The 14,832-nt window shown below is 37.4% G+C and overlaps 1 protein-coding gene across 1 annotated transcript in view; it reads right to left on the reverse strand.

Annotated features, from left to right (window-relative positions):
• The window catches only part of VEGFC (vascular endothelial growth factor C), an 80,243-nt gene that overhangs the window by 18,888 nt on the left and 46,523 nt on the right, over positions 1–14,832 (reverse strand). Inside the window, exons 2-3 of the mRNA XM_043453961.1 lie at positions 8,244–8,457; positions 6,400–6,590 (exon numbers count right to left, since the gene is read on the reverse strand). Of these exons, the coding sequence (XP_043309896.1) occupies positions 6,400–6,590; positions 8,244–8,457 (405 nt within the window). The remainder of the gene's footprint in view (positions 1–6,399; positions 6,591–8,243; positions 8,458–14,832) is intronic.

Here is a 14,832-nt window from a genome sequence, read left to right on the forward strand (position 1 = left end):
TCTGTGTAACTTTTCAAACTTGCTTAGATATTATTTGGGAAGGACTCTGAAGCAGTTGTTATCGATTAGCTCACTCTGGAATGCTTAGTGCATGTGGTTTTACTTTTCAGCTCACGGCTGGCTTCCTCACACATGCTGATAACCTGCCCTTCGTGAAGCACCGTAAAAATGCTCTATAAAGTTTCTACTAAAAACTTGGGTTGTACATTACTTAAGGTACAGTTTATATGATTCTAGTTGGTGATTTGGTGCCAAAAGATGTCTGGAATTCCTGTAATGAAACAAAAACTTTTTTTTTCCTTCAGAAAATACCAGTAAGAAACTTCCTTTTATGTTTGAAAACAATCATCACATGCTCCCATTTATTCTACTCTGAAAATACAAAAAAACATAATTACATTAGCAAAAATGTCAAAAACAGAAACAGTGCCTTCAGTAGTCTCACGTCTTGCTCTCCTCGGCTTGTGAACCTTCTTGATAGGCACCACATAGTAGGTGCTTCACCACACTTGCTTAATTGAATTAAAATTCAAATTCTTCCTTTTAGTATAAAAAAAATCTGAGTGGATTCTTCAGGTTGGAGAAGAGCATGAAGTTACAAAACCAAAGAGAGAAATAGATGGGACTATCAACAACTGAATATTGGCTATCCCTCGGCATTGGCTTTCAATCTTCCCTCCTGATATAAGAATTTTCTAAGCAGTAACAACAACATCAAGGCTCCAAGAAACATTCATCAATGTGAGGTTTCTTCCCAGATCTATAGCTGAAGATCCAATCACTGCTGTAGGATTCTAAAATTACATGCCCCATCTCCCTCTGGTATCTCCACCTACTTACCACTCAGATGCTTCAAAATAAGCCTATTTAAAACTCCACCTTTGACCTCAAATCTGTTCCCTTTTATCTAAGGATTTATTCTATTGAGTGCCCAGTGTTTACTGCATACCAACTTCTGCACTGTTATGCCCCATAGTGATAACCAAACACAGTCTTTGCTTTCTTAGGGTTTAGAGAATGGGAGGTAAAATGATTTGACTGATAAGGTGATGACTCTATGTTGGATGAGTGATAAAGGCTGCTCCTGAAGCATAGGACAGGATGCTGTGAAGGTGACATTTATGTCCAGGCTGAGGTTGAGTAGAAATTAGCTAGATAAGATATAGAGTGGTGTGTAAGGAGATGTTTCAAACACAAAGACCAGTTTACCTATACATTTGCTGTATGCTGGCTCAGCGTGAATAAGCAATGTTACTGGAGAGTTTTGAGCAGTGTCAGATTTATCATTTAGAAAGAAGAAACACTGCTACAATGTGGCAAGGGGATTGAAGGGAAGTAGGAAGGGGGCTTTGACATTAGTTTGCAGCTGATGCACGCGTAATGGTCCAGGTAACGGATGGATGTGGTCCAGACCAGAGTGAGGTCAGCACGTTAAAGGCACTGACGGGTCCCAGAGATCTTGGAAAGGTATATGAAACGCTGATTGGGCTTTTAGTGAAACGAAGAAAAGTCGGGTCAATCGACTAATAAAAGAATGGCATCATTTACTAAGAATACTGAAGAAAGAAAAAGATTTATTGACTTGTTTATTTGTGAGGATGCGATTGAGGGCAGGGATAGGATGGGGTCTGGTGTGTGAGGGATGGGATCTGGTATGAGACAGACTGACTCTGTCTGGGGGAAGCCCAGTCATGAGGTTGAGTAGGTTGTGGGGAAACCACGAGAGAAGTCTGAGGTAGAGATGGAGATTTGGGGGAGGGATCCCCAGAAGAGCAGAGAGAGAAGGTGAGGAAGGAGAGCATGTGCAGTCAGAGGAGGGTGCCCAGGGCAGGACCAAGAAGACTAAGTCTAAGTCTTAAGTCTAAGTCTTAAGACTAAGCCTCTTTCCCAACCGATTTCAAATTTTTAATTCCAAAATTCTGCAAATCTTTTAAAAATTGAAGTACTAAAGTGCAAACTACCCCACTATTTACAGTTACAAAGTTAAAAATTGCTGCTTTGCAGATCAGAATTTATAAGAATTGTGAAAATGATTATTGTAAGTATCAAGTCTATTGAAAAGGATCCAAACAAAATGGGAGAACAACATAAACCAACAACAATAAACCAGACAGACTTCAAAAATGGTATAGCAAATTCTGATTGTTTTTCCTGTGAGCAGATAACAGGGAGGAAGCCGGTAAAATGAATAGTAGCAACATCATAAATGTATCATAAAATACTCTTAAATTTTGTGAAGTCTGGAGGTCAAAGAAGGTGAAATACAGCCAGAACTATTTCCATATGATATAAAGTAGACTTAATTTCCTTCCAGGAAAAAGATACCATGTTTGATGTTTAAGTACTGAGGCTACTGGATCAAATTCTGTTTTATTTACACATAGCACTTAAACTTAGCACTAAATGCTCTTAGCCCTGGAGACTTAGAATTTCTGAAGCCTAAACCCCTTTAAGGCCTGCAACGTGGCAGAGCAGTTTGTATGCTGTGTATATACATACTTGTCCGTATATAAATACCTTCACTCTGATACCAATTAGGTGAATATGTGACCTAAATAGACCAGTGACCTAATTAGAGAATAAATATGCACTGGTCACAGAAAACTACTAATGGTTTGTTGAAGACTAAATATATTTGTTTTACTTACTAACAAAGAATTGATTTTCTGTTTCCCAAATTCAGACTTTTACCTAAGGGACTCCAACTTGGCACACATGTAAACACATATTTAGTAAGCTGATAGTAAGAGAAATAGAATGTTGACTTTTGCTTGTATTAAATATAAATGGGAAAAAAAGGAGAATTTTCTCTCCTATTTGTAAAAGAAATAGATCTTTTTAAAAGATAGAGCTGCAATTTATAGTATACACTTTTGGTTGGTAAAAGAATCATTTAAAAATTACACAAGTGAGTTAATCAACTGTTTTAATATTCTTAATGATTAAGAACTTGTTTTACAGTCTGATTGAACACTTAAGGATTAAGGGTCAGAGAACCAACTCCCTGAAACTGTAGGGCAAATGCTGTGGATGTGTCTGTGTTTTCATTTTTTTTCTGGTGAGAGGGTCCATGGTTTTGGGGCTCCTGTAAGGGGGTGTGCACTCCCTCTGTGGTGGGCACCCAGATGATAAATGCATGAAATAGACCTGTTTTTCCCTCTGTGGAGGTGACAGACATTAATCAAATAATAATGACCCTATATTATAAACTATATGATTATAAGCTATAGTTGTTGCTTTGAAAGAAAAGCATTAGAAACCACAAAGAATTTTCAAGAATACTGAGTGTAACCAAGTCAGAAAAATCTCCCGCAGGACTTCCTGGAGCCACGCGATACTTGGGTTGAGGTCTGAGCAGCTGGTGTCTTAGCGGGAGGAGACTAGAAGGCCAGGGTGGCCCAGAGCTGTGTGCAAAGGTCTGGGGCGGAGGGCGATGGGGTCTCAGGAACTGAAGGAAGCTGAGATCACGGGGACTACAGAGAGGGAGGTCAAGGGAGAGTCGTGTTAGAGCATGCCATGGAGGAAGGCAGAGGAAGTGATAGAGAATTTGGTCTCATTCTAGGAGCTACTGGGAATCGCTGAAGGCCTCTCACTCTGGAAACCAATAGCATCAGTCTTGTGCGTCTGAAAATATCCTCGGGGCGGTGTAGAGGATGGATAGGAAGCGGGGATGGGGAAGCAGGGAGAGCAAGGGGGATGGTGTTTCCTAAGCTGGAAAGAGCATCAGAAGTGTCTTGGATGACAGACATGCTGCTGGGCATGGGGACTCGAGACTTAACATCTGATTTGGTGACAGTCCCGTCATGGACGATTTCCTTCTTTCTGACTAGAGAGGACGTCATGCAGTGAGAAGGAAAACCAGAAGACCAGGTACTTTTTACAGCACTGTTGTTGTTTGGGGCTAGTTTGGTGTTGCAGAGAAAAAGCCTGACTGAGGAACTTTACACAAAACGTTGGGCACTGGTATCTACAGAAGATATATTTTGAACTATTTAATGTAAATATTAAAGTAATCATTAATGTTACTCTATAAAGCTTGAGACATTGTAAAACCAGATTCATTTAAAACACTGTCTCTAACACATATTAGAAGAATCTGTGGGGGATTAGTAATGAAACAACATGGAACCACAGACTGGTTCCAAATCGGGAAAGGAGTATGTCAAGATTGTATATTGTCACCCTGCTTATTTAACTTACATGTGGAGTACATCATGAGAAATGCCAGGCTGGATGAAACACAAGCTGGAATCAAGATTGCCGGAAGAAATATCAATAACCTCAGATATGCAGATGATACCACCCTTATGGCAGAAAGTGAAGAGGAACTAAAGAACCTCTTGATGAAAGCGAAAGAGGAAAGTGAAAAAGTTGCCTTAAAACTCAACATTCAGAAAACTAAGATAATGGCATCTGGTCCCATCAAAGTAAAGTGAAGTCGCTCAGTCATGTCCGACTCTTTGCGACCCCATGGACTGCAGACCACCAGGCTCTCCACCCATGGGATTTTCCAGGCAACAGTACTGGGGTGGGTTGCCATTTCCTTCTCCAGGGGATCTTCCCGACCCAGGGATCGAATCCGGGTCTCCCGCATTGTAGGCAGACGCTTTTACCGTCTGAGCCACCAGGGAAGCATCACTTCATGGCAAATAGATGAGGAAACAATGGAAACAGTGAGAGGTTTTATTTTCTTGGGCTCCTAAGTCACTGTAGATGGTGACTGCAGCCATGAAATTAAAAGATGCTTACTCCTTGGAAGAAAAGCTATGACCAACCTAGACAGCATATTAAAAAGCAGAGACATTTCTTTGCCAACAAAGGTCTGTCTAGTCAAAGTTATATGATTTTTCTAGTAGTCATGTATGGATGTGAGAGTTGGACTATAAAGAAAGCTGAGTGCCAAAGTATTGATGCTTTTGAACTGTGGTGTTGGAGAAGACTCTTGAGCGTCCCTTGGACTGCAAGCAGATCCAACCAATCCATCCTAAAGGAAATCAGTCCTGAATATTCATTGGAAGGACTGATGTTGAAGCTGAAACTCCAATACTTTGGCCACCTGATGTGAAAAACTGACTCACTGGAAAAGACTCTGATGTTGGGAAAGATTGAAGGTGAGAGGAGAAGGGGATGACAGAGCATGAGATAGTTTGTTGGCTTCATCGACTCAACGGACATGAGTATGAGCAAGCTCTAGGAGTTGGTGATGGACAGGGAGGACTGGAGTGCTGCAGTCCATGGGGTCGCAAAGAGTCGGACACGACTGAGCGACTGAACTGAACTGAGTAATGAAAAATAGCTTTGGATGTTGTCAACTGTTAACTTATTTTCACCAAATAAATAAATGAACTATTCAAAAAACAGGAATTTCCAGAAATGAACAAAAAATTCCAATACTACAATGGCTGTCATTCAAATCTATATGATATAAGCACTTAAAAAATAAATTTCACCAACTAAATCCAATAAGGCAGTTCTAAAATGATAAATTATGAGCTCTTAATAGATATATTTTGTTTTACTTGGTAACATAATTCTTCAAAAATCTATTGTTTGAGTGTATTGCATATCATCCCAATTTTAAAAGAGACATAGCCTTTTGTTCTTTGGAAAACTCAACTGGTATATCAAGGCCTTTTAAAAAAATCAACGCAAGTTGATATTTCATTTAAACCAAGCACCATAGTAATAAATGATATTGTCTAGGATACATATCATACCACTTGACTGAAGTATTTTAAAATATACACAACTAAATGTATTCAAAAAATGTTATTTTACAATAATTCCTAAATCCCTCATGTTTATTTTCTGTAACTTTAAAAAAAGTCAACATGTTTTTTTCATCAGACTCAAAAGACCAAAATTCCTTTTAAATAAGAGTTTAACCTGAATATAAAAACAGCATTAATCTTAATATCTTTTAAAAATCAATACTATCTTTTGGAGAATATGCTACTGTCATTAATTTTTTCCATTGGATTTGTAAAAAGTGGCTTTGATGCCACTATATAAACAGAGTTCATAAAGTATCAGTTACTTTTTTGGTGACAGTCTCTCATGCAAAACACAACTATTGAAAAATTAACTTCATTCCTCACAGACAGCAGAAGCAGCTCTGAATTGAGCTAATTTATTTTTAAAATCTTTTTCTTTTGCTGGGGACCATTTTTAAAGTCTTTATTGAGTTTGTTACAGTATTGGTTCTTTTTTTTTTTATGTTTTAGTTTTTTGGCTGCAAGGCATGTAGGGTCTTAGCTCCTGCACCGGGGACAGAACCCGGGCCCCCTGTGTTGGAGGGCGGAGTCCCAGCCACTGGACCCCGGGAAGTCCCTGAACTAGGTTCCTTGGAGGGAGCAGAGGTGAAGCCAGGCCCGGGGCCTGCCGGAGCCGCACACCTACCGTCTTGCTGAGGTAACTTGTGCTGGTGTTCATGCACTGTTGCCCCTCGCTGTTGCAGCAGCCCCCACATCTGTAGACGGACACACATGGAGGTTTAAAGAAGGTGTTTGTTGCTGCTCCAAACTCCTTCCCCACATCTATACACACCTCCCGTGGCATGCATTGAGTCTTTCTCCACTCATTATCAATACCTGTCGGGTCACAGGGAAGGCCGTAAGTTACACAGATGCCAAGGTGGAAAAACCCACAGCAGTTGGAAGTCACTCACAATGGGTTGCAGAGTTAAGATTTAGATATAATACTTTAAAGAAAGCTGACGGATCTTACATTGCCCTGTGAACTGGAATATGATATGGTCTTTAACAGAGCAGCTAAAGGTATTTTCTATTAAAAAAAAACAAAAAACAAAAAACCAAAAAAACTAATGTCTAGTACCATGTAACAAGCTACTTAGTGTTATGCTTCCTTACAGTTAGAATGGATTCTACAGTACTTTACTTGTCCGTGTGTGCTCATTCATGTCCGACTCTTTGTGAATCCATGGACTTAGCCTCCAGGCTCCTCTATCCATGGGATTTTTTCAGGCAAGAATACTGGAGTGGGTTGCCATTTCCTCCTCCAGGGATCCTCCCAACTCAGGGATCGAACCCTTGTCTCTTGGCTCCTGAACTGGCAGGCAGATTCTTTACCACTGAGTCACCTGGGAGATCCCTGAAAATTTAACATATAGATGTTTATAAAACCCATGGAAATAGAATCATACTCATTTGCTATTACATGTAGTATTTTTAATGTTGCAAAGCAAATATAAACAACGTGTTTAATTTCTCTTTTTAAACTGAGTTGTGAATGAGATGATGGCTTTGGTTTTGGAAACTCATTTTTAGACTGGTGACCATGTCTTGGGGATAGCTACTTGAAATGAGAAGGTATTTTCTTGTAACAGGGACATGATCCTGAACAAAGTTTTTTTCAGGAAAAGTCAAAGCTTCCTATTCCTTTCATGCTTTCTCTTGGAATTCTGTTTCCAGTGAGTTGGCGCTTTACCTATGGCGCTGTTGACTCTTTAAAGACCGCATTACAGATGATGTACTTCTTAAATGTTCTAGTTTATTTTTCTCCTATTTCCCCTAAAATAAAGTGTCTAGAAAAACAGATATAAACTATGGGTTATTCAATCATGAAACCATTTTTGTTTGCTTTTTTTCTCAAAATAATTTGCAATCTCAAGCCTTTATAGCAGTTAATATCTAAGAACTGAAAGGAGTTATTTTTTAAGTAGTCCAACAAGAGACCCCCAGGGGGTCTACGCCACTTTGTGCAACACCATAATTTTTTGTGACTGCTGCTTAGAGATCACTCACTAACTTTACCAAAGCCCAGCTCTCAAGTTAAGTTCCATCTAGAGCAACAAGAAACAAATAGCAGTTGACAAGATGATTTTGGACGATGTAGAAAGTAAACCTCTATATCCAAAGCAAAAGAAAAGTTATGTGCAACTAATTTTTGTGATCTAGAATGTTTAAGTGATTGAAGTGTTATAGTGTATAAAATTTGTTTGTATGTTTTAAAATTTTTCTGATGGGGTATCATCTCAATTAAAAAAAAAATTACAGTGTGTTGATATGCATGCACCGGTCTTTATTTTTCAATAAACCACTTTAACCACTCACAGTGAAATCTTAAAATTCTGTATTTGGAAAGTAACTCTTCATTTTCTTTTTTACTTTTGGCCTTAAAGGTATACAGTGGTATTACAAATGCTGAAATTAAAGGATCAGAATGGCAACTTGCACTGGGCTGACACATGAAGCTTATGATATACTTTCTTTTCCCATACTTACTTCTTAAGATCTCTGTATTATAATGTGCTGCAGCAAATTTTAGAGTCTCTCCTGTCCTTGTGTTGGTGTTAGCCTGTTCCTTACTGTGTTCCCAGCCCCCTCTCCTTAGCTGACACTTGTACATTTTCCAGTATTCGGGGTAGAGCACAGTCATCAGTTCATCCACACTGGACACTGCCCGCAGCTGCTCCTCCATTTCTTTGCCTGCATGAGCCTGTGGAAGAAGAACGCAACATGGTACTTCTCAGATTAAGGAAACAGATGCACCAGAAAACTCTCAGGCTTGTTTGATATATATATATGTGTATATACATATATATATATATAAAATACATGCTACATTTCTATTAAAATATTATTTGTTTTCCCCAAATTGCTTAACTTTTCTTGGTAAAATTACATTCATCTTTTAATTTGAATCAATAACACAATTTAAATGAAATTAAATATCACAATTAAAATATAAAATACACATTTGGTCATTAGGATAGAAAATTTCGAGACACAATTTTTAAAATAATTTCTAAAGTAGCTTATTTTATCATTGTTTTACAAAGTTGATGAATGTGCAAGTTTAAAAGTTATCTAAGCTTCTATTACCTTCCAACATAAATAAGATGAGATCAAAATCCAGTGTATGATAATTCTTTGTTTCACTTTTAGTTATTAACATCAATAAAACATAATTAAGCACAAGGTTTGAAATTAGGAATTTTAGTTTATGAAAACTATTTTAGAACAAAAGATCCCAGGAAGAATGAGATTTCAATAACAGAATCACGATAAGGTTTACATTTTGGTGGAACCTTCCAGTATTCCCAAAAACTCTGATCATCAAGATTTATTCTGCCAGTAAAAAGACATGATATGATAGCTCAGAGAACATGAATTCAGCTAATTAGTTAACTGTCTATATTGGTGTATTCAATTAAGTAGAACATTCCAAGTTATATTCAAGTAGTTACCATATCAAAAAAAAATTCCTTTTTCTTTTTTTTCCTAAGTTATTACCTTGAAACTATGGAAAATGGGACATTGTTTAACTTTATATGCAAAGTGAAATACATCATCAAATGTTTATTTTTATATTGCCATGATTATCCCATCTTAAGTCTAAACATATAATTAAATACTTTGGACATTAAGCCTCAAAGTTAAGCTCCATAGGAATCAATCTGAGAGGTGTTAAAAATAGAGGTATTGCCCCCTACCTCCTCTGCCAGGTATCTTGTATGACACCAGGAATCTACATTCCAACAAGTTACAGATCTTCTTTTCTAATTTCTGAAGTACAAAATTAATTTATTTGCTTTAAAAATCAAAATACAGCTAAACTGAAAGTCTTTCCGCCACCATTTTTCACACTCCAAATCATTCTGAGGTAGGTGGTTTTTTAACTACATTTTGAGAAACATGATCTAAGATGGATTTCTTACATTATCACAGAGCCTCGTAGGCAGTAGCTTATGAAACGGGTTCCTTCCTATTAGATAATAAAACTGGTCATGCAGTTCAGCACTTCCCCTTTCCTCACTGTTGTGTGAATTGAGCATATTAATTAATCTCTTTAAGCCTGTGTTATAAGAGTATTGATGGTAATCCATGGCTTTCTAGAAGATTATAGGATGATACACCAGACAGTTATACAAAATACACCTCTACTGAATAGATCAAGAGTCAGGGGGACTGGAGACCTTAGCTTACACAAAAGTGAAAAAATATCCTTGCACAGTCTCCCAATTAAATGTGTATGAAATATCTTTCTCAGGAAAATGTCAGATGAGACACAAGATTCAAGAATCATCAACATCTCAGAATCTTAAAGGATTACTACTGAAGAGAAAGATGATAAAATACATGGGTACATCTGTGGTCACTGATGCCTGGAGGCCATGTCCCGGGTGGGGTTCTGTTTGCCTGTTTGCCTGACTAGCCCTGGAACACCCAGAGTAACGTGAGACTGGGTAACTGGTGGGTCCCAGGGCCCTGGGGGACTTTCCCCCATGACTCAGCTGGAATCAAAGCCAGGCTGTGACCTAACCTGGTCACATGAGTCTCACAAGAAACAGGCAGGAATGTTCTCTTTACCAAAAGGAGCTGCTTATACAATACCGACATTGTGTGACCTGGTGAAAGGTACACACCAAACTCCTGCTTGAGAAGGATGCTGAAGAGGGCTTTCAACTAAGTATTATGTGAAGTTTCATGGCAAATCACTTTTGTACTTCAAAATCTAAAAAGGAAGATAACTCTAACAATAATTACATCTGTAAGAGAATACAACTGATTACCCAATAGAGAAACAGAAGAAAAACATAAGCATATAACTCACAATAGAGAAAATGCAGTATAAAAAATGAAAAAGATACTAGAAAATAAAAGTTACCCTATTTACCCTATTTATACTCTTAGATTGAAAAAAAGGCCTTTCTAGAAGTGAATAGAAATATAAAATGTAAACTATTTTTATGGTAGAAAACACTATAAACAAAAGACAGACAATAAAGTAGAAAAATCATTGGCAATACGCATGACAGATAGAAAAGGGCTAATATTCTTAAAATATTATATGAACATGTTATTAAGAAAATATAAGCAGACACTTCAATAGAAAAATGGACAAAGTACTTGAACTGCATATTCACAGAGAGTAAATACAATTAATGAGTACTTGGTGAAAGCAGAAGTGAAGGAAGCTAGCGTCCCTTTCAGTCCTGGCGAGGGTATAAATTTGTACAGCTATTCAAGGAAAACGTGCTATTTCAACTTGAAAGGCTTTAAAAACAAGCTCCATTTTAGACAGCGAATGCGCTTTGGAATTAAATTCCCTGTCTAACAGGGGTGATAATATAATTATGCCAGAAATATGCACATATTTATCATGAGCGAATATAAAAAAGAGCTTTACATACAATAATTAGGAATTGACTGAATAACGTACAATACAAACAGAAACTAGCGTAGAAAGTAATGTCACTATAAAGTGATGATATGGATATGTAATCTAGATGTGAACAGAGGCTTATAATACAGTCTATGAAAATGGAGAAAACACAGCTCATATATAATATACCCCTATACACATTGTTCATATATGTACAATTTTTATTTCAGAAAACAATGTATCTAGACAGATTGCCTGCATGTGTATATGTGTTCTCAAGAGTAAAATATATGTGACAAAAAAGTTATCTTCTTCAAGTTGTAAGATTAAGTTAATTATGATGTTCTTTATATATTTCTATGGCTTCCCAGGTGGCTCAGTGGTAAAGAATATGCCTGCAATGCAAGAGACATGAGTTCAATCCCTGGGTCGGGAAGATCCCTGAAGTAGGAAATGGCAAGTACTCCAGTACTCTTGACTGGAAAATCTCATGGAGAGAGGAGTCTGGGGGCTAGAGTCTGCGGGGTCACAGAGAGTCAGACATGATTTAGGGACTGAACAACAGCAAAAATATTTCTACATTTTAAAATTTAAATTTTAAATGTAAAGCTTTATTATCTGAATAAAAATGTAACAGTAATCATCTCTAAGCATGTTGGAAGGCTATAGTATTTGCTCTCATTTCAGCCTTTCATTTACTTCACTCTTCTTATATCTGCACAGACCATGCCTTTGATATACTGTTTGATTTAAAACAAATCCACTTTTGGGACTAGAGCCCCTCAATACATAATATAACTTTATAAGACCAAAAAACCATTGGCAAAAGCAGAAGCTATCACAGGCAAATGTTATAAAAAAGCTTGATACTGAGTAATTTACTTACTTATTCCCACTAGATTTTAGTTACCATATTTGCATGGAAGAAAAATAAGCTGTAGTATCAAAAGATCCAGTTATTCATGTTGGCTGCAGACCTTTTTTTTTTTATTGTAAGTTTAAATATATATATATATATATAGTTAATTGATTGATGACTGCTTTACAATGTTGCTTTGCTTTCTGTCATACATCAACATAAATTAACCACAGGTGTACATATGTCCCCTCCTTCTTGAATCTCCCTCCCACCTCCTGCCATTTCCCACCTCTCTGGGTTATCACAGAGCCCCAGTTTGAGTTCCCTGAGTCATACGGTAAATTTCCATTGGCTACCTCTTTACATATGTTAGTGTATGTGCTTCCATGCTGCTGTCTCCATTCATCTTACCCTCTCCCTCCTCACCCCAACCATTGTCCATCAGTCAGTTCCCTATGTCTGCATCTCCACTGCTGTTCTGTGAACAGGTTCATCAGTACCATCTGTCTAGATTTCATATATATGCATTAATATACGGCATTTGTTTTTCTCTTCCTGACTTACTTCATTCTGTATAGTAGGTTCTAGGTTCATCCACCTCATTAGAACTGCCTCAAACGTGTTCCTTTTTTTGGCTGAGTAGTATTCCACTGTGTATATGTACCACAGCTTCTTTACGCAGTCATCTGTCCAATGGACATCTAGGTTGCTTCCATGTCCTAGCTATTTGTATATAGTGCTGCAATGAGCATTGGGGTACACGTGTCTTTTTCAGTTTTGGTTTCTTCAGGGTATATGCCTAGAAGTGGTATTGCTGGGTCACATGGTGGTTTTATTCCTAGTTTTTTTTTTTTTTTTTTTTTAAGAATCTCCATACTGTTTTCCATAGTGACTGTTTTCCATAGTTTCCTGCCAACAGTGCAAGAGTGTTCCCTCTTCTCCACATCCTCTCCAGCATTTATTGTTTGTGGATTTTTTGATGATGGCCATCCTGACCAGTGTGAAGTGATATCTCATTGTAGTTTTGATTTGCATTTCTCTAATAATGAATGATGTTGATCATCTCTTCATGTGTTTATTAGCCATCTATATGTTTTCTTTGGAGAAATGTCTGTTTAGGTCTTTTGACCACTTTTTGATTGAGTTGCTTGTTTTTCGCTATTGAGTTGTATGAGCTGCTTGTGTATTTTGGAAATTAATTGTCAGTTGTTTCATTTACTATTCTTTTCTCCCATTCTGAAGGTAGTCTTTTCACCTTGTTTATATTTTCCTTTGCTTTGCGAAAGCTTTTAAGTTTCATTAGGTCCCACTTATTTTTGTTTTTATTTACATTATTCTAGGAGGTGGGTCATAAAGGATCTTGCTATGATTTATATCATACAGTGTTCTGCCTATGTTTTCTTCTAAAAGAGTTTTATATTTTCTGGTCTTACATTTAGGTCTTTAGTCCATTTTGGGTTTATCTTTGTGTATGGTGTTAGGAAGTGTTCTAATTTCATTCTTTTACATGTAGTTGTCCAGTTCTTCCGGCACCACTCATTGAAGACACTATCTTTTACCCATTGTATATTCTTGCCTCCTTTGTCACAGATAAGGTGCCCATAGGTGTGTGGGTTTATCTCTGGGCTTTCTATCTTTTTCCATTGGTCTATACTTCTGTTTTTGTTCCAATACCATATTATCTTGATGACTGTAGCTTTGTAGTACAGTCTACAGACTTTATTTTAATTGAGTAACATCAGATTTCATTCCTCTGAACCTCATTTTACTCCATAAATGCCAATAATGATATCTTCCTCATGGAGTTTTTGTGATGATTCAAATAGACCTTTAATATGAATGTATATTATACATTTGGTAGTTGGGAGTGGGATTACTTGTCATTTTACCATCTTTGGGGAGCAGAAGCACAGTACAGAGACTATGGTTTTAGATAAACTGAGTCTCAAACTGTAACTCTGAGTACTGTGCCAGCTCTAGGGCAGAACTTCTTTAGATCTGCCTTCTGCAATTTTGTTCTAAATGAGCAGCGACCTAGATACTGAGTTGTTAAGCATTATAGTGCTTTATGTGAATCCAGGAAGAACAAAATCTTGATAATAGATATTACCTGCTAACCATGGCACATTCACATTGATAGTTTATTTTTAAGAAGTAAAAGAGGCCCCAGCAACCTAGAATGAATTCTGAACCAAGGAAACACTAAACTCCTTCAAGCAGAAGTTCTATCCATATGAAAAGCTGGTCCTTTGTCAATGCTTTCTTGAGTCTTTATGTTCACCAATATTTTCCAGAATGCTGAGGTCATTTTCTTGAATATTAATATATTCCTTTTCCAAAGAGATTTGGTGTGTCTTAAAATAGTGTCTTGCAAATGGATATTCAACTGTAACGGAAAGCCTAACAGAATCTAAGAATGAATCCAATTTTGCATTCTGTCTTGGAGGGATCAATTAGGAGATTACTGTAATTACTCCTATGTATCATCAGCAAGTCTACATTTGCAAACAATAACCCATGTGACAGTCATTGGAAGATCTTGAGATGCTGTGGCAGTAAAAGCTGAGAGTGCAGTGTTGAAAGCAGAGCTACAACCAAGCATAAACTCCTTCAGTGATTCCTACAGCTAAAACACACCTCCTTCTTACTCTGCCAAGAGCCAGATGAAGCAAAGTCTCTGATTCTAGAAGTTACATGATGAGGAAGAGCTTTGGGATTTTACCCACACTCTACAATTCTCTGTAACATAAGAATCACAACACGAAGGGAACACCTGAGATGATAGTGAAAGGAGGCTCTGATCAACTATATACACATAGTTGGTAAAAACTAGTTTTCCTCTTGCT

Source organism: Cervus canadensis, chromosome 31, assembly GCF_019320065.1.
Source record: "Cervus canadensis isolate Bull #8, Minnesota chromosome 31, ASM1932006v1, whole genome shotgun sequence".
Classification (NCBI taxonomy): Eukaryota; Metazoa; Chordata; class Mammalia; order Artiodactyla; family Cervidae; genus Cervus; species Cervus canadensis.